General features: G+C 44.1%; 1 protein-coding gene across 1 annotated transcript in view; it reads right to left on the bottom strand.

Moving 5' to 3' along the window:
* The window catches only part of LOC143930385 (phospholipid-transporting ATPase IK-like), a 225,930-nt gene that overhangs the window by 5,330 nt on the left and 198,391 nt on the right, over nucleotides 1-22,209 (bottom strand). The window contains exons 22-27 of the mRNA XM_077454669.1: nucleotides 21,445-21,715; nucleotides 15,608-15,831; nucleotides 11,998-12,081; nucleotides 9,798-10,034; nucleotides 5,721-5,859; nucleotides 1,169-1,299 (exon numbers count right to left, since the gene is read on the bottom strand). Of these exons, the coding sequence (XP_077310795.1) occupies nucleotides 1,169-1,299; nucleotides 5,721-5,859; nucleotides 9,798-10,034; nucleotides 11,998-12,081; nucleotides 15,608-15,831; nucleotides 21,445-21,715 (1,086 nt within the window). The remainder of the gene's footprint in view (nucleotides 1-1,168; nucleotides 1,300-5,720; nucleotides 5,860-9,797; nucleotides 10,035-11,997; nucleotides 12,082-15,607; nucleotides 15,832-21,444; nucleotides 21,716-22,209) is intronic.

Here is a 22,209-nt window from a genome sequence, read left to right as displayed (position 1 = left end):
AGGAGGGCTAGCACAAGGAGCCAATAAGTTGTGCTGGAATACTAACAAATGGCATGCTGGTAGGGGTAGAGAGCATAGAGTGGTAACTTCATCAGTCTGTAAGTCAGGGCCTGTAAGGCCCCTTTCACACTGATGTCCCGTTCAGGCCCGCCTGTCAGTTTTTCAGGCGGACCTGAACGGGTGCTCCATAGAGCTCTATGGAGCGTCGGATGTCAGCGGTGACATGTCCGCTGACATCCGACCCGCTCCGATCCGAAAAAGTGTAACGGAGGAAAAAGCTATTTTTCCATCCGTCTGCGGATCGGATCGGGTGACGACGGGCACTGCGGTCCGTCGTCATCCGATCTCCCATAGGGGAGAGCGGCGTTGTGACAGGTCTGTCCCTGCGCAGTGTGCAGAGACGGACCTGTCATCTCCCTGCTCAGCGGGGATCGACGGAGTGATCCCCGCTAAGCAAACGGATTTCCACGGGGCGGATCAGAACTGATCCGCCCCGTGTGAAAGGACCCTAAGTGTTACTGAACTGCAGCAGAGAAAAACTGGGCCTCCTGCCCTGCCAGGCACGGTTGTGTTGTGTGGCAAAGCTGTTTAAGTCTTCATATGATTATTACATCTCCATATGGTCTGACGAAGCAAGCCGTTTGTGAAACTTGTATGTAACAGCCACTCTGCAGCTAGAACCTTCACACATCTTGTGAGATATAATCTACTGACCTCAGGATAGGGGATTGGCATTATGTTGTATTGGTAAAAGGCATTTCAATTGGAATAATGTACGGTCATCTATTGGATAAATTTAACATATTCTATAAAGTATTATTTTATTATTAATTGTAGATAAAGGTTTATCATTTTCATAAAGGGATACTGTGTATGAGTATAGTAAACGGAGTGACAACTTAAAAATCCCATCTTCTTTATTTTTCAAATGTTCATAAAGTAATAATGTTGAATCAGAGTATCAGATTGTAGGGGCTGTGTTACCACACCTCCCCAGCAGGTGGCACTAAAGTTGAATTATAGCCTGCAGCCCTAGTAAGATAGGCAGAGGTAATACAAATCTTCTTTACTAATGTACCAAGGAGCCAAAAGCAAACAACGGGTTTTCATTAGGAATTAAATTCACTTTTATATGATTTTTTTTATTTTATTTTTAAAGCAAACTTACTGATTTGATAAGACTTTGACTTGATAATCCTGACCAAAATCTCCAGATGAGTGAGGGAATGATGCTCAATATTATCCCGATCAGCAAAATAAGCCAGATATATCCACTGCTAAAGGTGCTGACCATGATATCTTAAAGAAAAAAAAATATTAGTAGTCACTACGTGAAATTAAAATACATCTACATGCAGCAAACTTTTTTTTTTTTTTCCACTGCTGGGCCACCGAAGTGGAGTTGAGTTTTAACATTTGTGCATTTAAGGAAAATAGTCTCAAGAGGGAATGTTAAAAGCATTAGTTACTTTAATACTGCTTTTAAAATGACCCTTTGAGACTACACTCCAGTGGGCACCTCTGCTACAAATATTGTTGGGGCATTTTTAAAGCACCTTCTTAAATACACCTAACTACACCAATGTACTTCTTGTTTAAGGGGCACAGGCCTGGTTCCCCTGAAGAGTGCAGCTACACATTAGGAAAAGGTCTGTAAGGCTTATTATCCACAAGCGATCTACTGTACTTGGTTGCAGACCATTCACATTGTATCTTGTAACCTTAAAGACCAATGGACTTTCTGTTTTAAGTGGAAGTAAACTTCCATCACCTATAGGTAAGCCTATAATAAAGTTTACCAATAGGTAGTACAAATATCTCAGAAACGGGCACAGCACGTGCTGTTCCTTCAGAGCCCTGTGCGCTAAACGGTGGCTTCCCCGCACATGACGACAGCCAGAGTCCACAAACCCGGAAGCAAGATGGGTGGAGATGGACGTGCCTGCAGCTCTGCCATTTCGGCGCTGGTAGAGCTTAATTTTAGGGCAAGTTTAAGATAATGTGCTAGTATGCAATGCATTCAAGCACGTTATAACACTACCATGCAGAAAAAAACAAAAAATGTCTAGTGGCTTACAACCACTTTAAATCACATAAATATAAATAACAGCATGGATCGGGTTGCCAGTTTCCTGTGTACAATGCTGCTTTGGTTGTTTTTTGGGGAAAGAATTTAAGTCAGTTTACATACATGGCTGCAGTACTCTGGATGCTGTCATAGAACACAGAACAGCTGGTATTAAGGCAGTTTTGTACAGAAAATTTAAAGTTCATCTTATCCAAATCGCTTTGGAACATAGATGCAGTTATGAAAATAAAATAATAAATAATAATAATAAAATAATATGCAGTATTTACCTTGTATTTGTAATGTTTATGCCGACTTCCGGGCTCTCCTCCCATAGGAGTAGGCGTGTTTATCGGCTTCGCAATGGTCCCTGGGAACTTTTTTAGCTATTTCCCAAGAATCCGTGGGGGACACAATCTTGCCAAAATCTCGTGAGATTTCGGAAGGAGGACGCCGGTCACGTGACGTGACGTCTTCTGTTACTTTCCTTGCCATCACAACAGGGCGGAAACTTCGGAGGACGCCGCCCGTTGCGATGGCAACCAGAATCTTTTACAGTGCTGCTCACTGCTATCAATGAGCATGCGCGAGATGGAGCGCTGGATGCTGGGAGCACAGCGTCATCGCATCCAGGAAGTAAATGCTTGTGGGCTTCAAACGGCCACAGTGAAAATGGAAACCGCCAGACTGCATTTTTAAAAGTTATCCTTAGAAATGAAATCATCACGCCGGGGGTTTAAAAAGACGTAGATCGTGACTACAAAGACACCTTAGGAATCGCCCACTAGTGACACAGGTAAAAAAAAAAAACCGGCAGCGGAATCCCGCTTTAAGCCAACTCCCCCCATCCACTAGGGGGCAAATTGAGGACATGGACTGCTAGAGGTTTTGAGTAGAAATGTGGAGGATTGTGGGAGATGTAGTTCCCAAAGAGACTTAGTCTGCACTTCAGCCTTGTTCCTGGACTTCAACTCCCAGTGGCACTGAGGAGGGAGAGTAGCAGCCAACATTCTGCAGAGAGACCCAAATTGAAAGTGGGCTACTACACCTGGGTGAGAAAGAGACAGTTTCAGCCATTCCAGGGCATCAAAGGCTGGCTGAGCATGCTGCCTAATTTAGGGTCCAGATGCTGAGGACCCTGACCAGAAAATACTTTGTCAGTGAGCAGAAAGAGATCCTCCTTAAACAGTGTTGTGAGAGGCCACTGGTCAACCCTGTGCTACACCTTGATAAACGAAGGATAGAGCTGTCTGTAAGGAATACAGCGGTGGTGCCTGCACCAGTTCTTAATAGACATTATCATGAACGCTCCACCATAATGCATGGGCTCCAACAAGCTGGCCAGCAGAAGAAATAGGGACACATACTATTAACTGCTGAACTGTTATAATATATATATATATATATATATATATATATATATATATATATATATATATATATATATATATAAACACACACAGTATATACTTTTTTGCTATTATTTAAGCAGTTGCTCTGTCATTCCTGGTGTTTTTGCACCTTGAGTCATTGAGGTGTATATTTACAGATAATTACAATAAAAATCACACCCTTTAAAAAACTGTATACAGTGAGGCATAATGCCAAACAGGCTAAAAAAACAGATTTCAGGTTTAACTACAGTATAAAAGGTAAACTGTACATTTTTTGGACCAACACAAGATAGATAAGGGTAGATTTACTAAAACTGTGTAGCATAATCTCTAAACTCTTCCAGTCTAATGAGAACCTTTGATGCCACAGACCGCTGACATCCTTCCATATGTAGTGGGTTGTAAGGCACAGTGGGTGCAAAGATGGTGAAAGTCATTGGACGCCAGACACTTCTTGGATGCAAAAGAGGTTTTATTTCTTTTAACAGTCCTTTTTATATTTTGCAAGGGAAAGAGGGTTAGGGCCAGGACACCCTTAAAGTGATTGTAAACCCTTACAAACCACTTTGACCTACAGGTAAGCCTAGATTAAGGCTTACCTCTAGGTCCAAGCAATATCTCCTAAACCTATATGGTTTAGGAGATATTTGCCCGAAAACGGGCACCGCTGTCTACGGCGCATGCACCGTAGACAGCGGCGCGCAGGCGCACTGAACGTGGCAGTTCCAAGAATGGAGCTGCCGCATTTGTCGACTCCCGTGCGCATGCGCGGGAGTGACGTCATCGCGGCTTCGCCGAATGACAGCGGCGGAGCTGCGAGACGCCACCAGCAAGATGGATGCGGCGGACTACAGGGGACAGCGGCGACTTCGCTGGCTCCTGTGTCAGGTAAGTGACACATAATGGGCTACTATGCGATGCATAGTAGTCCATTATGCTTTGCCTTTGCAGGGAAAAAAAGAGGAAGTAAACTCATCAGGGTTTACTTCCTCTTTAAGTGGTTGCAATTTCAATAGGCAGACTGAGACTTCAATAGGAAGACAGCCATACAGGGAAAGACCCCAGCAAGGTTCCACTTCTGCACATGCAGGTTTGCTGTCCCCTATGGTAACAGTATTTAACAGTTCCTAACACGAAGTTCAACAGTTCTCAGCTTCACTATAATGTCCACTTGTAGTTCTTCAGCCCCTTGAGCTGACTCTAAATTCCATGAGTTCCTCAAGGCTTTTGCGGTGGTATCTCCCTCAAGCGTCACCCACGCTTCCCTGCTGGGTCCCTAGCTTGGCACTCCAGATACATTTCAAGCTTCACCCCTGCTAACCGACTCAGTCCCTGGATTGACACACAAGGCTGCTCTGCAAGCGTCACCTCTGCTGGTTGGGTCCCCGACTTGCTCACTGCCTGAAGTTTCCCAATTCTCCACCATGCCGGTTCAGTGAGAATACTGCTCCAGTACTTGCTTCCGTTACTCACTGTGGTCCCTGGTAGAGGTGGTTGGTCGCTTAGTGGCGACAGCTCCCCTTCTACCTGCGACCACAATGGGTTCTCCGGCTGGCAGAACTGTAATTTTTGGTTGAACTGCAAGCCACAGTCCCAACCCTGCGCTGCCAACTTACTTCTGGATAGGCCCTCACACAGCCTGGCAGCCAGATCTCCCCGGGATAGCACCAATCTCTGGCCTAGCAGCCTGGGGCAGACAACACACGTCCACCCAGATGGCAGTCCAGGTGGCGCAGAACATAGATCACATGACTCCACCTGAATATATAGGTTCTCCCAGCAGGCTAAGGGATTCAAGAAAACCTCTGCTCATTGGCTGAGATATCCCATATACCCCTAACTTGACCTTGAAATGTCCTTCTTACATCTAATGCCACCAAGTGCCTGGCCACCTAGTGGCAGAAGAGAAAAGTACAAGGCCAAACTTAGGGAGAAATCAATGGATCTCTAACAACTATCTACAGTAGCTACCCCTGATAAGGAATTTGGTGAGGAGCTCCTTGACTAAACCCCAGGGTACTACATCTGGAGAGTGAAAAATCTGTTGCAGCTCTGCATAGAAACCAATCAGATTTCAGTTTTTATTTTTTTGGTCAAAACTGAACAAACTGAGGTTTAAAAGCCGATTGGCTACCATGCACAGCTGTACCAGATTTTGCACTCTCCAGTTTTAGTAAATCAACTCCATAGTGTTTAATGAACAGTCAACCCACAGAGATGACACAGGAAATCAAAGTTTATAATATAGCATAACATACCTAGAAAACCGAACTGAGACATGCTGAACAGGTAGGCAGGTGGAAAGGTTGTTATATATGTGATGAGAAAGTAGCTACCAAACGAGATTACGAAAGCCAGCAAGGTTAACACAGACCACGTAGAAATCTCTAAAGCTGCCTGTTGGGGGGGGGAGAAAAAGCTACTAGGTTAAAAAACCTTCATGAACTATTTCAGTTCAAGTACTACAATCCACATGTCAGGACATTCTTGCTTGATTAGCTGGTGCTGTAGCATTTAAAGCTAAACTTTAGGTATGAGTTTAAATAGGAGGTTCTTCACATTTCTGCTGAAAATCCCTTTCCCCTCTCATAGCAATTTTAAAGGCCAGGATCAGAGGCATAACTAGAACCTTCAGGGTCCCTGACTCCTAGTATGATGGGGGAGTATTGTGAAAAGATGGGGGGCAGTGTGACAAGAGGGCAGTGTGATGGGTTATTTTGACAGTTGGGGGGCAGTGTGACAGGTGGGGGGGCAGTGTGACCGAAGAAGGGTATCTGGGAAGTGTGCCCGGAAGGGGGAGTGTGATAAGAAGGGACAGTACGATGGGGGCAGTGTGACAGGAGGGGGTAGTAGGACAGGGGGATATTGTGACAAGAGGGGGTCAGTGTGACAGGAAAAGAGTACCTTGGAAATATGACAGGAGGGGGGTCAGTGTGATAAAAGGGAAGCAGTGTGATAAGAGGGGGGCAGTGTAATGAGGGAGCACTGTGAAATGAGGGGGCTGTGTAACAAGAGGGGGCAGTATGATGGGGTAGTGTGACAGGAGGGGGTAAATATGACAGAAGAGGGCAGAATGATGGAGGGGCAGTGTTACAGGAGGGGGGGCAGTATGACAGGGGGATATTGTGACAAGGGACAGTGTGACAGGTAGGGGGCAGTGTGATGGGGAAATAGTATGACGTGGGCAATGTGATAAAAGAGGGGCTGTGTGGCAAGAGGGGGGGCAGTGTGACAGGTGCGGGAGGGCAATGTGACCGGTGGGCATTGTAACAGTAAGAAAGCATGCTCAAGTGCGGGCTTACTTTACACGAGAAGCCTAGATGAAAGAAGCAGCAGCCCTTGTACATATTGCTTCCCTGTGATGTCCCTCCGGCGAGCACAGTTCACTACTTGAGTGTCAGTGTATACAATGGAGAGGGGAGGGCCCTCTGATACGAGCATGCATCGGCAAAAGTGTACAAGCAGAGTGACAAACTTGTGCACTGAATCTGGTGCCTCCCCTCCATTGTATACATACTCGGGAAGTGAACTGTGCTCGCCGGAGGGACATCGTGCGGACATCACAGAGCTACTGATCGCCCTCAGACGCATCCCTCCCCTGTATAGTTAGCTGCCAGCCGGAGGTACAGGAGAAGGTGCGGGGTCTTGGGCCCAGCCGCAAGTGCGACTGTTACAACCCTGGTAGTTCCGCCACTGGCCAGGATCACATCTCCATAAAGTGGTAATGCAGCATGTGGCTTGTGTTAAAGAAAACCCAGTCTCTTAATAACCACTTGCCTACCTACCGGGGCACTTTTTTAAGTGTATCTGCTAAAAAATTATTGTAAACCCCATAAAGTATATATTTTTGGAAGGAGGGACTCTGGAAAATAAAATGGTGGTAGTTTAACATTTTTTATGTCACAAAATATTTGCGCAGGTATTTATAAAACATATATATTTTCAATAAAAAAATTACACTAAGATTAATTTTAATGCAAACAAACACCCAATTTGTTGGTAAAATATAAAAGATTGGGTTGCGTCAAGTAAATAGATACCAAATATTTCAAGTTTTAAAATTGTGCCCGAGGAATGGCAAAAAACATTTTACCTTTTTTATTTGCTTTAAATATCCTTTTTTTTTTTTTACGCTTGTTTACATTTTTTTTCCTTTACATTATTGCTGTTGCAAGGGGTCTTTCAAGCCTTCCATGTTATAGCATGGGCAGGTGACAGGTATTTTTTATGGAGACATTGGGGGTTTATTAGACCCCCCAATGTCTCCCCTGCCCTTCAGCGAAGCTATTTCAGGACAGAGAGTGTTTGAATAGCTGCATCCTCAGCTACACTAGCCGAGGAATAACAGCTGTGACCCCAGAAGTGATGTAATACATGTCACTTCTGGGGTCATTAGTTGCAGGAGGGATTGGGGGACTGAAGCTCCCCAAGTTCCTCCTGCTCTAACTCCTGCAGCCCTGTACTCCCCAGAGGAACGAGGGAGCTCAGGAACCACCACTGATCAGGCCACATTTTCAGAGCCCATAAAAGTGATCAGGCTTTTATCAGAAAGCTGGTACCAAGCTCACAGCTGTAGCATCTGCCGTGAGCTTGATTTAACCACTTGCCTATCATGCAGTTTATAAAGGTAACTTTGTAGACAAATAAGGAACAAAAGGTATGGCAACGCATTTGCACACTTAACGTGAATTACTGATGCCAATACATTCTAGCCAATGCATTGGCTGCATTTGTTTTCCTTTAAAGGCTTTCTTTCTTCTATTTAGGCTGTAGGACAGTTATAGAGTCCACAAACTATGATATATATCTGAAAATTGAGCAATCTTGATGTACTGATGACCTATCTAATTTCTTGAGACAAATACCCCTAAATGACCCCTTTTGGAAAGTAATCAGTCCAAATCTGGTGGACACAGCGGGCGACAGATCATGCCGCAGCGTGCCATAAGTCGCTTTCCAGAAGGATGTCATATGACGTCCACCTGGAATGGTGAATGCCCTGCCCAGCCATCATTGGTCTATAGGCCAGGTGGGAACTGGTTAACCACTTGCCGACCAGCTCACACAGATATACTGCGGCAGGTTGGCTCTCCTGCGCAAACCGTGCAAAGGGCATAGCAGGGGCTGCGAGAGCATGCCCGCAGGTCCGATGTCCGCTGGCGACCCTCCATCGTCATGAGGGGAGGCTGAACAGGGATCTGCCTATGTAAACAAGGCAATTCCCCGATCTGCCAGATGACTTGACAGATCTACTGTTCCCAGTGATCGGGAAAAGTGATCTCTGTCATGTTCCAGTATGCCCATCATCCCTACAGTTAGAACACACCTAGAGAACACACTTAACCCCTTGATCACCCCCTAGTGTTAACCCCTTCCCTGTCAGTGTCATTTTTACATTGATCAGTGCATTTTTATAGCACCGCTCAATGTAATAATGTCACTGGTCCCCAAAAGGTGTCTATTGGGGTCAGATTTGTCCTGCGCAATGTCGCAGTCCCGCTAAAAATAGCAGATCGCCGACATTGCCAGTAAAAACAATAAAAAATAAATAAAACTCCCTAAATCTATCCCATAGTTTGTAAACACTATAACTTTTGTGCAAACCAATCAATATATGCCTATTGCAATTATTTTTGCCAAAATAAAAGAATATATATCGGCCTAAACTGGTTAATAAATTCTTTTTTTTCCCTCATCATCTCATCAGACTTGTCCTGACACTCCTGAGAATTGCGCTTGCATGCGATGCTGTACCCAAATAAAATGTATGTCTTTTTTTTCCCCACAAATAGAGCTTTCTTTTGATGGTATTTGATCACCTCTGCAGATTTTATTTTTTGCACTATAAACAAAAAAAAAAGCAACGATTTTGAAAAAAATGTATATTTAAATTTTTTACTTTTCTGCTTAAAAAAGCATCCAATAAAAAAAAAAAGGCACCGGCCTAGATCGCCAAATGTAGCCTAAGGGCCGATTCACACAGCGATGCGCGGCGAGGCGTCTCCGACTTGCCTCACCGCGACCTGCACGGACCTCAGCGGCGACTTGCAGAGGACTTCTGTATAGAAGTCAATGCAAGTCGCCCCCGAAGTCGCCCCAAAGTAGTACAGGAACCTTTTTTCTGAGTCGGAGCGACTCGAGTCGCTCCTCTCAGAACGGTTCCATTGTACAGAATGGGGGCGACTTGCGGGAGCGAGGCGAGGCGAGCCGTGTCGCCTCGCCTCGCGTCGCAGTGTGAACCGGCCCTAAAGCAGTTTGATGAGTTCTTTGTATATACTCTTCCTATATTGTTACCAAAACATTGTTGTAGCTTATTTGCATTTTAGATTCCTCACCTCAGCCAAAACAGTAAAGACATTGATTGTGGTCATGGTAAATGCAAAAACCTGATAAGTGAATATTCCATTGGGCCCAGCGGCATCAAAGAAAGCGAAATAAGGTATAAAGAACATGACCAGAGAATTGTAGAAGCCATATAAAACATATACAAAGATCCTCGGGCCCAGACTTCTGTCTTTCTGACCAGTCACATACAGCTCTGGATGTTTGCGGCTGCCCTTGCTATCTGTATCCTGAAAAATAAAAATAAAACTTTCATTGTTTAAATATAATATCCAGGGAGCTTAAATCCTCTCTTTTTCTAGGAATAAAGAAGTTGATCTTGCCCCCCCCAGCTTCTGCTGTAACGCCTTCCAACCCACAATGCCACATGTCGAGGACACATAACAAATAATCTCCCCTTTGAAAGCCATCAGCTAACACTTTGCATTGCTGCTGACTCCCCATTTCATCTGTCACTGACAGATTGGGTCTCAGGTGACAGTGAGGAACCAATCAGAGCAAGGTTGCCACCTGTCCGGGATTCACCTGGACAGTTTGGGTTCAGAATCATGTGTCAAGGTTTCAGCCTGCCTGAAACCCGGACACATTATTCAGACCAGACTAATGCTTTCAGATACATCTGGATGAGAGGTACTGACTGCCAAGGGATGAGTAAGCTCCCTGCCTGTGACTGAAGTCTCCCTCCTTCTCTCTCCTGCCTCTGAGTGGGTACACTAAGGTAATTCAGGATTCTCAGAGCACCCCTTACATCAGAGTTCCCCTTTATACCAGAGGCCACAGTGTTCCCCCTTACATCAGAGTCCTCTCCATACATTAGAATTGTCTTGGTGTTCTTCCTTAAAATCAGAGTCTTCTTTGTACATCAGAGTTCTCAGTGTTCCCCCTTACATCAGCGTCCTCTCCATACATCAGAGTTCTCAGTGTTCCCCTTAAATCAGGGTTCCCAGAACATCCCTTATGTTAGAATCCCCAGAGTTCTCCCCTACATCAGAGTCTGCAGAGTCACCCCTTACAGTGAAAGGGAACTCTGCGAGTTCAGATGTAAAAGGGGAACTCTGAGGACTCTGATGTAAAGGGGGACACTTGTTATTAACTTCATATGATTAGAAATGTTATTTAATAGCAAAATATATGTATATTTTATGCTATAAAAAAAACATTTCTGTGTGACGCTAAAGTGTTTGGGTTTGACTTGAAGAAAAGGTGGCAACCCTAAATCAGAGTGGTTCCTGATCATGTAATTACATGAATTGACACAAATGAAAACATTTAGTCTGCTGATGAACACTTCCACCACCTTCTCTTTAATAGTTCGGCTGTCAGTTACAGTCACAATTAAATGCAATACTATATTAATTTCAAAGAATATGAACTATATTACCAAAAGTATTGGGACACCTGCATTTACATGCACATACATTTTAATGTCATCCCAGTCTTAGTCCGTAGGATTCAATATTGAGTTAGCCCACCCTTTGCAGCTACAACAGCTTCAACTCTTCCGGGAAGGCTGTCCACAAGGTTTAGGAGTGTGTCTATGGGAATGTTTGACCATTCTTCCAGAAGCGCATTTATGAGGTCAGGCACTGATGTGGACGAGAAGGCCTGGCTTGCAGTCTCAGCTCTAATTCATCCCAAAGGTGTTCTATCGTGGTGAGGTCAGGACCTTGCTTTGTGCATTAGAGCAATATGGACTAAGACTGGGATGCCATTAACGTTCTTGTATGGGTAAAGGCAGGTGTCCCAATACTTTTGGTAACATAGTGTATCTAATGTGTTTAGTGCTGCACTCCCCCCCAAAAAAAAAACAATTAATAAACTGCAGCTTTAAAGTCCAAGCCTAGGATTTGTATTAATGCTGCCGGGGGAAAATATAAATATTAAACTGCAGTTGGGCTTTATTTTGAGCCAACACTTCTGATACATTTTCCCAGCCTGTGCAATTCTATATGAGATATTTCTTCTGATTCTACTTGCTAATCTGTTTTCTTCTGGTTCCATGTCTTGTTCCTGCCTTTGATCCCAGTCTGTCTTCTGGTTCTTATTTGTCCTTCTTTCTCCTATTATGATCATCTTCTATCTTGCTCTTATTCTTGCCTTCATGGATTTCCAAGTTACCAGATGTATTGGAGATGTGTGTGGTTGCATTTTTTTGGCCAAACTCAGTTAATTCCATATTGCAGCTATACTTACTTTATCAAGAATTGCCATGCAGAGGGCTGGATATAGTGTATATAAGGCAGCATTAAACACTGGGAACCAAGCATCGAACACTGGCTGATAAGATAAAAAGAAAAAAAAAATTTGTATAAAAAATAAATAAATAAAAAAGGTTTCATATCTATCCAATCTACTGTTGCAGAACAGTTGTGGTAATGACTATAGTGATATTCAATTACAAAAAAGGTTAATAAAAAGGCTCAAGCCAAATGGGGTTTGAATAAAAATACTCTTAAAGCTGAAGTCCACGTAAACTGCTAAATATGCAGGTGAGATACATGGAGCGCCATCCTCGTGAGGGCCGCTGGTAGAATATGTACCCCACTGGTTGCCCCGACTCTGAAAGTTCTCCGACACCCTGGGTTCAGCCATTTTTACCACCAAAAATAAGGAACTTACACAATGCTGGTGAAACGACTTAGATGTGTTTACTGAGGCAAAAGTGGCACATGAAAAAGCAGAACATAAGACTGTACGTCATAGCCCTTGTACACACGGTCGGACATTCCGACAACAAAATCCGTCGGATTTTGTCTAAAACTTGTGTTGCATACACACGGTCGGACAAAGTTGTCGGAAAATCTGATCGTTTGTAACGTGATGACGTTATTAAGTTACGACGGGACTACGTTCAGGCTAGTAGCCAATAGCTTTGGTCTAGGAATTTGATCTGAGCATGCGTGGCACTTTGTCCGATCGGAATTCTCTACACACAACTGGACAAAGTCCGATTGGATCATGTTGTCGGGAAGTTATGTTGGATATTCAGACAGAAACAGTCCGATGGAGCCCACACACAGTCGGATTATCCAACAACACGGTCCGATCGGACATTTTCAGTCGGAATGTCCGACCGTGTGTACAAGGGCATAAAGGTAACTGGCTAGCAATAATACATCCCTAGTATGCAATGTGATTGTGCTATCGAAGACCTCTACTTAGTAAGGCTCTATTCACACTAAGGCATTTTTTGATGCATTTTGCAGAAATGCAGGGAAATGTTTTTAACATGGGTTCTTATGGAACATGTTCACATCAAGCATTTTGTGCCTCTGCGTTTTTGGAAAGGGTCAGGGACTTTTTTCCGCGAAAAATGCAGCGTTTTGCATGTAATAGACTTCAACGGACCCGTATCCAAAATGTAAGCCCTCAAGTTTTAAAGCGACCATTGTTTTTTTATTTTTACACTGTATACAGCTGGTTGCTAAGGAGGGGGCTGGGAAACCGGCCACCACGTTTTTAACAACTGATGAGTGAATCAACAGCTGCTGGTAGAATATGTACCCCACTGGTTGCCCCGACTCTGAAAGTCGGGGCAACTTTCCCACTGGGTGTACCCCACTGCGTGCCCCCCCGGTCAATACCAGGCCCTTGGGTATGGATTTGGAGGGGACCCCCACACCATAATAAAAAAATGGCGCCCCCCCAAAATCCATACCAGACCCTTATCTGAGCATGCCGCCTGGCAGATCAGGAAAGGGAGGGTATGAGCAAGTGCCCCCCCTCCTGAACCATATCAGGCTGTATGCCCTCAACATGGGTGGTGGGTGCTTTGGGGTGGGAGGGCTCTGCCCCCCCACCCCAAAGCCCCTTGCCCCCATGTTGATGAGGACAAGGACCTCTTCCCGACAACCCTTGCCTCGTGGTTGCTGGGGTCTGTGAGCAGGGGATTATCGGAATCTGGAAGCCCCCTTTAACAAGGGGATCCCCAGATCACACCCCCCAGTGTGTAGTATGAATAAATACAGTAGACAGTTTTTGACAAGTCTTTTATTAAAAATATCTTCTTCCCCGCTTCTTCCTGCGGTCTTACCCATCTTCTCACACATCTTCCTCCTCCGAGCTTCTCCCACTTCTTTTTCCGCTCTTCTTCTTTCTTATGTCTTCTTGTCCAGTGTCTTTCTTCCTCTGCCACCGACTACCATCCTCCGATGCTGCGTCCCACTCCCGCCGCTGACCCACCTCCGATGCGTCCTGCTGACCTGTCTGCACCGATGTCAAGCATTTCTTAAATAACGATGGGGGCGTGGTCATCAGATTACATCATGCAGATTGTGATGTCACCACCCGGGGCATGATGGGTCAGTGACAGCACAAGGGGCCGGGCCATCGGGTGACATGAGTAGGTGGCCACACCCCCATCGTTATCTAAGAAATGCTTGACATTGGTGCAGACAGATCAGCGGGGGGCAGCATCGGAGGTGGGTCCTAGGTGGGATGCAGCAGCAGAGGAAGAAGAGCTCCGGACCCCACGTAATTTAAAAAAATAAATAAAATCCAAGACCCAAAGGCCTGGTATGGACCCCACACTTTTTGTTTTCATTTCACAATTTTTTTTTTTTTACATTCAGCAGGTAAGCCAGCTGACAGCTGATGACTCATCGGTTGTTAAGGATGCGGCATCTGGCTTCCCGTCCACCTCCTTAGCAAGCAGCTATATACAGTGTAAAAAACAAAACAAAATAACGCAAATCGTGGCAAAAAGTGCGGTAAAAATGTGCGTCCAAAAACGCAGCAAGCACCACAAAAAGCACTGCAGAAACGCTCAAAAGCAACCTGCATAGATGTGAATCGAGCCTAACAAAATAGAAATGAAAAAGAAACACAGTGTAAATATAATTCCCTTAAATCCTTGAGGCCTATGTGAACAAGCAGCAGAGAAGCAGGGGACTGACACTTAGGCCTGGTTTCCCCTATGCATTTTTTTGTGCATTTTCAGTTTTTCAGAAATACACTACAGTCCATTTAACATGGTTTCCTATGGATGTACTGTAGTTCACATCTGTGCATTTTATAGAAAGGGCCAGGGTTTTTTCCTGGTTTTTGGTTACATAGATTTCAATGGTTTAAAGAGGTGTATCGAAAAAACTTAAATATGCAAATTGCAACCTGCACAAGTGTGAACCAGGCCTCAATAGACCACTGCCCTCTATCTAATACTTGCCAACAGTCCAGCTTTTCCCAGGCAATCCCAATTTTTGGACTCTCGTCCTGACTTGAATCCACCCTGATTAAAATCCTGGGATTTTGCACTTGTCCCAGGAATCGGGACTGTTTTTGGCAAAGAGTGACAGAGGGCTACAAAGACATGGCAAGTGAACATGACCAAACTACAGTGAGGCATAGCCATTCATGTCTCTGGAAGGCTGTACATAACAACTAGGCTTTCTGGGCGGGGGGAGAAAAATACAGGATTTACACTGAACAAGCTCAGGTGCACAGCCTGCATAGATTATTCCATATAGGGCACTTGGGTTGTTAATTTGAATCTCAATCACAGCACTACCTGCCTGGAGTTTGCATGTTCTCCCTGAGCTTGTGTGAGTTTCCTTCTGGTATGCCGGGTACCAGGGTTCCCGGTACTCATCCCACGTTCCAAAGATTTGCTGGTAGGTTAATTGGCTCCTGTGAAATTGGACCTAGTATGTGTATGTATTAAATGTGAGTTAGGGATTTTAGATTGTAAGCTCCTTGAGGGGAGGGATTGATGTGGATGTACAATATACATGTTATATATCTAAAGTGCTGTGTAAATTGTTGGCGCTATATACAGTAAGTATCTATAAAGATAATTACTACTTACCAGGGAAGTGAAGCAATTGAAGAAGGCGAACCAGATGTTGTGTATGAGACTGGCAAAAGTCTTGTAATTGTAATAGCATAAGAACTTGGAAAATCGAGCATAAGACAATCTCCCATGGAAGAACAGCAGGTTTTGGAGGTAAGAGAATTGAGCCAAGGCAAATTCACTAGCCAGGACAGCCTGTAGACCTTCTTTCCCAATCAGCCCTACACCAATATGGGCAGCTGTAAAACAAATAACACAAGGTCTGATACTTAGGCCTGATTAAGGAACAAGGTGCATGGTAAGTCTATCTTGCTCAGTTATGTTACTAGGTTTGTCTGTAGCTAAACAAGTTCTTTAAGCTTGGTACACACTATTTGTTTTTTTCCATTCAACTCAGCGAGCTGAACGAAAAAAAACTGTCAGTTCCGGTCAGAGTCGCTGTACTCAGTATGCAAAGTAAGCACAGTGATATCATCACACCGCCCCCCCCCCCCCACGCAACTGTTGCGTTCTAACAGCCCTCTCTACCATTGGCTGAGAGTGCTGATTGGGAGTCGGTCAGATGCTGATTTTCCAGCATGCACGTCCGATAGAAGCCAGCTTCTTTCGGACAGTCCGACATACACACGGGTCGAAGATGGCCGTTTTTCTTTTTGAACCGGCAAACGTGTACCTGATTTTATGGTCAATCAATTATGTCATTTATATAGACCACAGCCAGGCGCTAATTGATGGGACAACGAGCTCCCTATCATGTAAGCTACTGGATGTATTGTGCATGCTTGTAGATGTGATTAAAGTGATCTATATGTAGACATCTAAAAAAGGCATACTAAATGGCACACATTAAACATAACATTTTTTATTATAAAATGGTTATAGAAATAATCTTTTTCATCTTTTTATTGTATCATCTTCATTAGTATCAAGGTCTAAAACATGAAAGCTCACAAGAGAATAGGATACATTGTTTCAAAAAACTGCATATGTAGGTTTATCCATTCAACACATTTCTTGGAACAAAGTCCACTTTCTCAAGGATGCAATATGCAGATCAAAAACATTCCTTTTGAAAAAGACAAAGAAGAATTTTATGAATAGATGTATTGTAAGCAAAGTCCAGTACATGCTAGCTAGAACAAGAAGACTATTGCACACTCGTATGCTCAACATGTATTAGCGGTGGTATTGGCACCAAACGGCCTATTTAACCACTTCAATATTGGGCACTTTCACCCCCTTCCCGCCCAGGCCAATTTCCAGCTTTTAGTGCTGTCTCAATTTAAAATGCCAATTGTGCGTTCACGCAAACAAAATTTTTACAACTATTTTGAGACAGATAGAGCTTTCTTTTGGTGTTATTTAACCACCTCAATACAGTGCACTTACACCCCCTTCCTGACCAGACCAATTTTCAGCTTTCAGCGCTCTCACAGTTTGAATGACAATTACTCAGTCATGCAACACTGTACTCATATGAAACTTGCGTCCTTTTTTCCACACAAATAGAGCTTTCTTTTAGGGGTATTTAATCACTAGTGGGTTTTTTATTTTTTGTGCTATAAATAAAATAAAACGTACATTTTTTGAAAAAAATGCCTTTTTCTTTGTTTCTGTTAAATTTTTTTGCTAATTAGTAATTTTTCTTCATACATTTTGGCCAAAATTTATACTGCTACATATCTTTGGTAAAAATAACCCACATTAGTATATATTATTTGGGCTTTGTGAAAGTTATAGAGTCTACAAACTATGGTGCCAATCGCTGAAAATTTATCACATCTGATCAGGCCTTCAGTACATCAGGTGTATCTCAATTCTTGAGACAATAACAAGTCAGGAAAGTATAAATACCCCCCAAATGACCCTTTTTACAAAGTAGACATTCCAAGGTATTAAGTAAGTAGCATGGTGAGTTTTTTTTAAGTTGTCATTTTTTCCAACAATTCTTTGCAAAATGAAGATTTTTTTTTTAATTATTATTTCTTTTTACTAAATTGTCATATTATCAGGTTATTTCTCACACACAGCATATGCATACAACAAATTACACCCCAAAATACATTCTGCTACTCTTCCCAAGTACGGCGATACCACATGTGTGAGACTTTTACACAGCCTGGCCACATACAGAGCACTAACATTGATGTAGTACCTTCAGAGGTTCTACGAGCAAAAATGACGCATCTCATTTCTCAACCACCTATTACACTTTTGAAGGCCCTGGAGTACCAGGACAATGGAATTTCCCATAAAATGACCCCATTTTGGAAAGCAAACACCCCACCGTATAATCTGTGAGGCATAATGAGTCTTTTGAACGGTTAATTTTTTTCCAGACATTTTTGGAATATGTGGAAAATTTCTTTTTTTTTTTTTACACAAAATTGTCAATTTCTAAGATATATTAACACATAGCATGTATATAGCAAAAATTACAACCCAAAACACATTCTGCTACTCCTCCCGAGTATGGCGATACCACATGTGTAGGACTTTTACACAGCCTGCCACATAGAGAGGCCAAACATTGAAGTAGTACGTTCAGGCGTTCTAGGAGCATAAATGACACATTTCATTTCATTCCTACCTATCACACTTTTGCAGGTCCTGGACCACCAGGACAGTGAAATTACTCACAAAATTACTCAATTTTGGAAAGAAAACACCCCAACGTATATTCTATGAGACATGGGCTGCAAATAGGTACTCGGGTACGCTGATGGGCTGGAGATAGGTACTCGGGTACACTGATGGCCTGGTGACATGTACTCGGGTACTCTGATGGCCTAGTGACAGGTACTTGGGTACTCTGATGGCCTGGTGACAGGTACTCGGGTACTCTGATGGCCTGGTGACAGGTACTCTGATGGCTTGGTGACTGGTATCTGGGTACTCTGAAGGGCGGTGACAGGTACTCATATGGACTGTGACAGGTACTCGGGTACTAAGATGAACTGTGACAGGTACTCAGGTACCCAGATGAACTGTGACAGGTACTCAGGTACTCAGATGAACTGTGACAGGTACTCGGGTACTCAGATGGACTGGGACAGGTACTCAGGTACTCAGATGGACTGGGACAGGTACTCGGGTACTCAGATGGGCTGTGACAGGAACTCGGGTACTCAGATGGGCTGTGACAGGTACTCGGGTACCCTGATGGACCATGACAGGTACTCGGGTACTCTGATGGGCCGTGACAGGTACTCGGGTACTCTGATGGGCCGTGACAGGTACTCGGGTACTCTGATGGGCCGTGACAGGTACTCGGGTACTCTGATGGGCCGTGACAGGTACTCGGGTACTCTGATGGGTCGTGACAGGTACTCGGGTATTCTGATGGGCCGTGACAGGTACTCGGGTACTCTGATGGGCCGTGACAGGTACTCGGGTACTCTGATGGCCTGTGAAAGGTACTCGGGTACTCTGATGGGCCGTGACAGATACTCGGGTACTCTGATGGGCCGTGACAGGTACTCGGGTACTCTGATGGGCCGTGACAGGTACTCGGGTACTCTGATGGCCCGTGACAGGTACTCGGGTACTCAGATGAACTGTGACAGGTACTCAGGTACTCAGATGAACTGTGACAGGGTACTCTGATGGGCTGTGACAGGTATTCAAATACTCTGATGGACTGTGGCAGGTACTCTGATGGACTGTGATTGACAGGTACTATGAGGGGTGGTGGCAAATCAGTGTGCTTGATGTGTACTGTAGGCGGTAACGAGATGTTACCGCAATCTCCTCCTCACACACGATCTCCTTACCGCGTTTTTTTTTTTTTTTAAGTGATCGGCTGTGAAAGGATCGCAGCTGATCACGTGGGTAAACAGCCGGCCAATGGCTGTTTACCAGCGTCGGTGACGAGCAGTGTTCCCGGGGAACATGCCGCCACCGACTTGCACGCGCAGCCACCGAAGAAACATGGATGCGCGCGCACGATTGTGTGCATTCACTGTTTAAACAGGAGGCCGTCATATGACGGCCTCCCGCCACAATAGGTGCGCCACCTGGCCGTCATTTGACTGCCGGCAGTCAGCAACCAGTTAATCACCACTGGGTTTTTCATTTTTTGCTAAACTAACCAAAAAAGACCAAAATGTATAAAATAAAAAATACAATTTTTTAGTTTTTGTTATAAAATTTTGTAAATAAGTAAGTTTTCTCCTGATAGGACATTGATAAATGGCAATGATGGGCACTGATACAGTAGACATCACTGATAGGAGGCACTGACAAGCATCACTGGTGGGGCTGCACTGATAATCACTGCCCTATCAGTGCAGATTCCCCCCTGTCATAAGAGCCACTTATCGGCTCTCCTTTACTCACACTCTGTCAGCCAGAATAGAGGAACTGGCACTTCCCAGTTATGCTGTGATCAGCTGTGATTGGACACAGCAGATCACATAGTAAAGAGCCTACGTCATAGGCTCTTTACTGTGATCGGAGATGCGGTGTGTGAAACTCACCGCAATACTAATTGCCACGCTGTGCACCCATGGGGGGTGTACACGAGCAGCTTGTTCTGAATGATGGCCGGTGACATCCACTCAGAATGGGAGAGCCACTGCCCTGCCGTCATTTTGCTATAGGCCAGGTTGGAAGGTGTTAAGCTGGATTGTGACATTAACAGATTGCCAAGTGGTCTTCCGCTAGTTCCTGATTTGCACGTGATCTGACCTGGTATGTTTGCCCTCCCATGTATGACCAGACTTGCCTTATATGACATATGGGTCATGGCCTTGGCCTGTGTTTGGATTCTGTATCGTGCCTCTTGAATCACTGCCTGGCTGTAAAACAGACATCAGTTGTGTCCTCACAGCTCCCGTTACCATTACCAGTGGTGTTGGACAAGAGGTGCCTCCTCTCCAGCTTGACCCCTACCAATGTACATGACACGTATACAGAAATAGAACACAGATTTCATCACATCGACCACATCAATATACATTGTAACATCGGGGGTTGTTTTAGCTTAAGGGTAGAGCTTACCAGTGAGTCCACGCCAGATATGCCGTTTTAAGGGCTTGAAGGCCCACTTTTATTAAAGAGAGAAAATGTCCGATAACAGAAGAGTTGCCCACACAGGGATTTCAGCTTTCCACAGCAACAATGTAAGTTAAACCAAAAATACCAAGCCACCTGGCTTTCTTTAGCAACACTGCTGCTCAGACTTATGCTTCAGCCCTCTCGGCTCTATACCAGAGTTCCTGTACACCCAGTACCTCAGCTCTCTTTTCTAGCCTCTTTTTCCAGCCCACAGGCTTGGACCCTCTGTCTGCTCTGACAGACAGACCTGTGCAGACATGCACACTTCTCCCTTGCTTGCCTGGACTCCTCAGGAGGGTAGAGCCCAGAACCATGGTCAGGTGTCTACAAATAGCCCAGCACACACCTGACCAGTCAGTATGCTGGTGGATCTCAAAACCTAGACGCAGGACTGGGGATTTCATCGTACCTGGATCACAACGAAATCCCCGTCTCCAGATCCCAAAACAGATTTTAGTAAACAATGAAAAGCCAGCTTCCTCCCAAATAAGCAAATAAACTGGAACCCCTCAACCTGTCTGGTTGAGAATCTTTTGTCCAAACACTGGTGGGGTACCTCACTACCACAACATATACTGCGAACCACCACAAAATGGTACATGTTATGGTGGTTCTAAATATATATACACATTTAATGACTGTAAACCTTCATGTTTTAAAAGAGAAATATGGGTTTCATAAAAAAAAAAAAAAAAAAAAAGAAGAAAACGATACTCCTCTAGATGGATGCAGCATTTCTTCCGATGCTGAATCTGTCCCCTATGTAATAGGAACCCATATACCGATAAACTTACTCTTTATCATATTCACATCATTGCCCCCATCTCCTATAGCAAGGGTGGTAACCTTTTTGTTTGTCTTCACTAGTTGCACTATGCTGGCTTTCTGCTTTGGTGTCACTCGACAGCAGATGACACATTGACACTGACAAGCCAGCTCCACCAAGGCTCTTGTCTTTAAGATGGAATTTTGGTCTGTTAGGTCTTCACTTTTTTGTTTCCAGATCAACTTCTTCCACCAGGGTAATGTTGGTGTTATTTTTTCAGATAGGTTTGCAAATCCATTCTGGAAGAAAGATTAGTGCTACAATTAGGAGCTAAAATAGGGATTACACATATAAACAGATATAAAGTATAAAGATGACCAACAACTTACTGAAGAGTTGTGCTTTCTTTTATTAACGCTTCCACCGGGCGGAGTCAGGTCAATACAATTTCCAAAGTAAAATATAACATTTCCATTACAACTGAAATATAATCTTATTCATCTAATATCTGGCAGCCCAGCAAGGTGAGATTGCTTATGAGGCCTGTCGCCAGCCAGCGCCCCCTCTTATTATTTCTTATAGAAGAAAAATACGTGTATCATACCCAACATTGCTCTTTCCTTTTTTCCAATTAAAAAGACAAAACTAAACAAAACCAAAAAAATAAAAGGGGGGGGGGGGAAGTTAGCTTTCTCTGGTTTTAGAAAACCACGACATTAACAGAATAGCACTCATTTATGACTCTCCCCTCTCCTGTCCAAGGAGGGCTAGTTCCTCCTCTGACAGGATGAAT

Source organism: Lithobates pipiens, unplaced genomic scaffold (assembly GCF_037356315.1).
Source record: "Lithobates pipiens isolate NorthernLeopardFrog02 unplaced genomic scaffold, aLitPip1_a1.2 Scaffold_25, whole genome shotgun sequence".
NCBI classification, from domain to species: domain Eukaryota; kingdom Metazoa; phylum Chordata; class Amphibia; order Anura; family Ranidae; genus Lithobates; species Lithobates pipiens.
The sequence above is the reverse complement of the archived record's forward strand: the minus strand, read 5'-3'. Positions and strand labels throughout refer to the sequence as shown.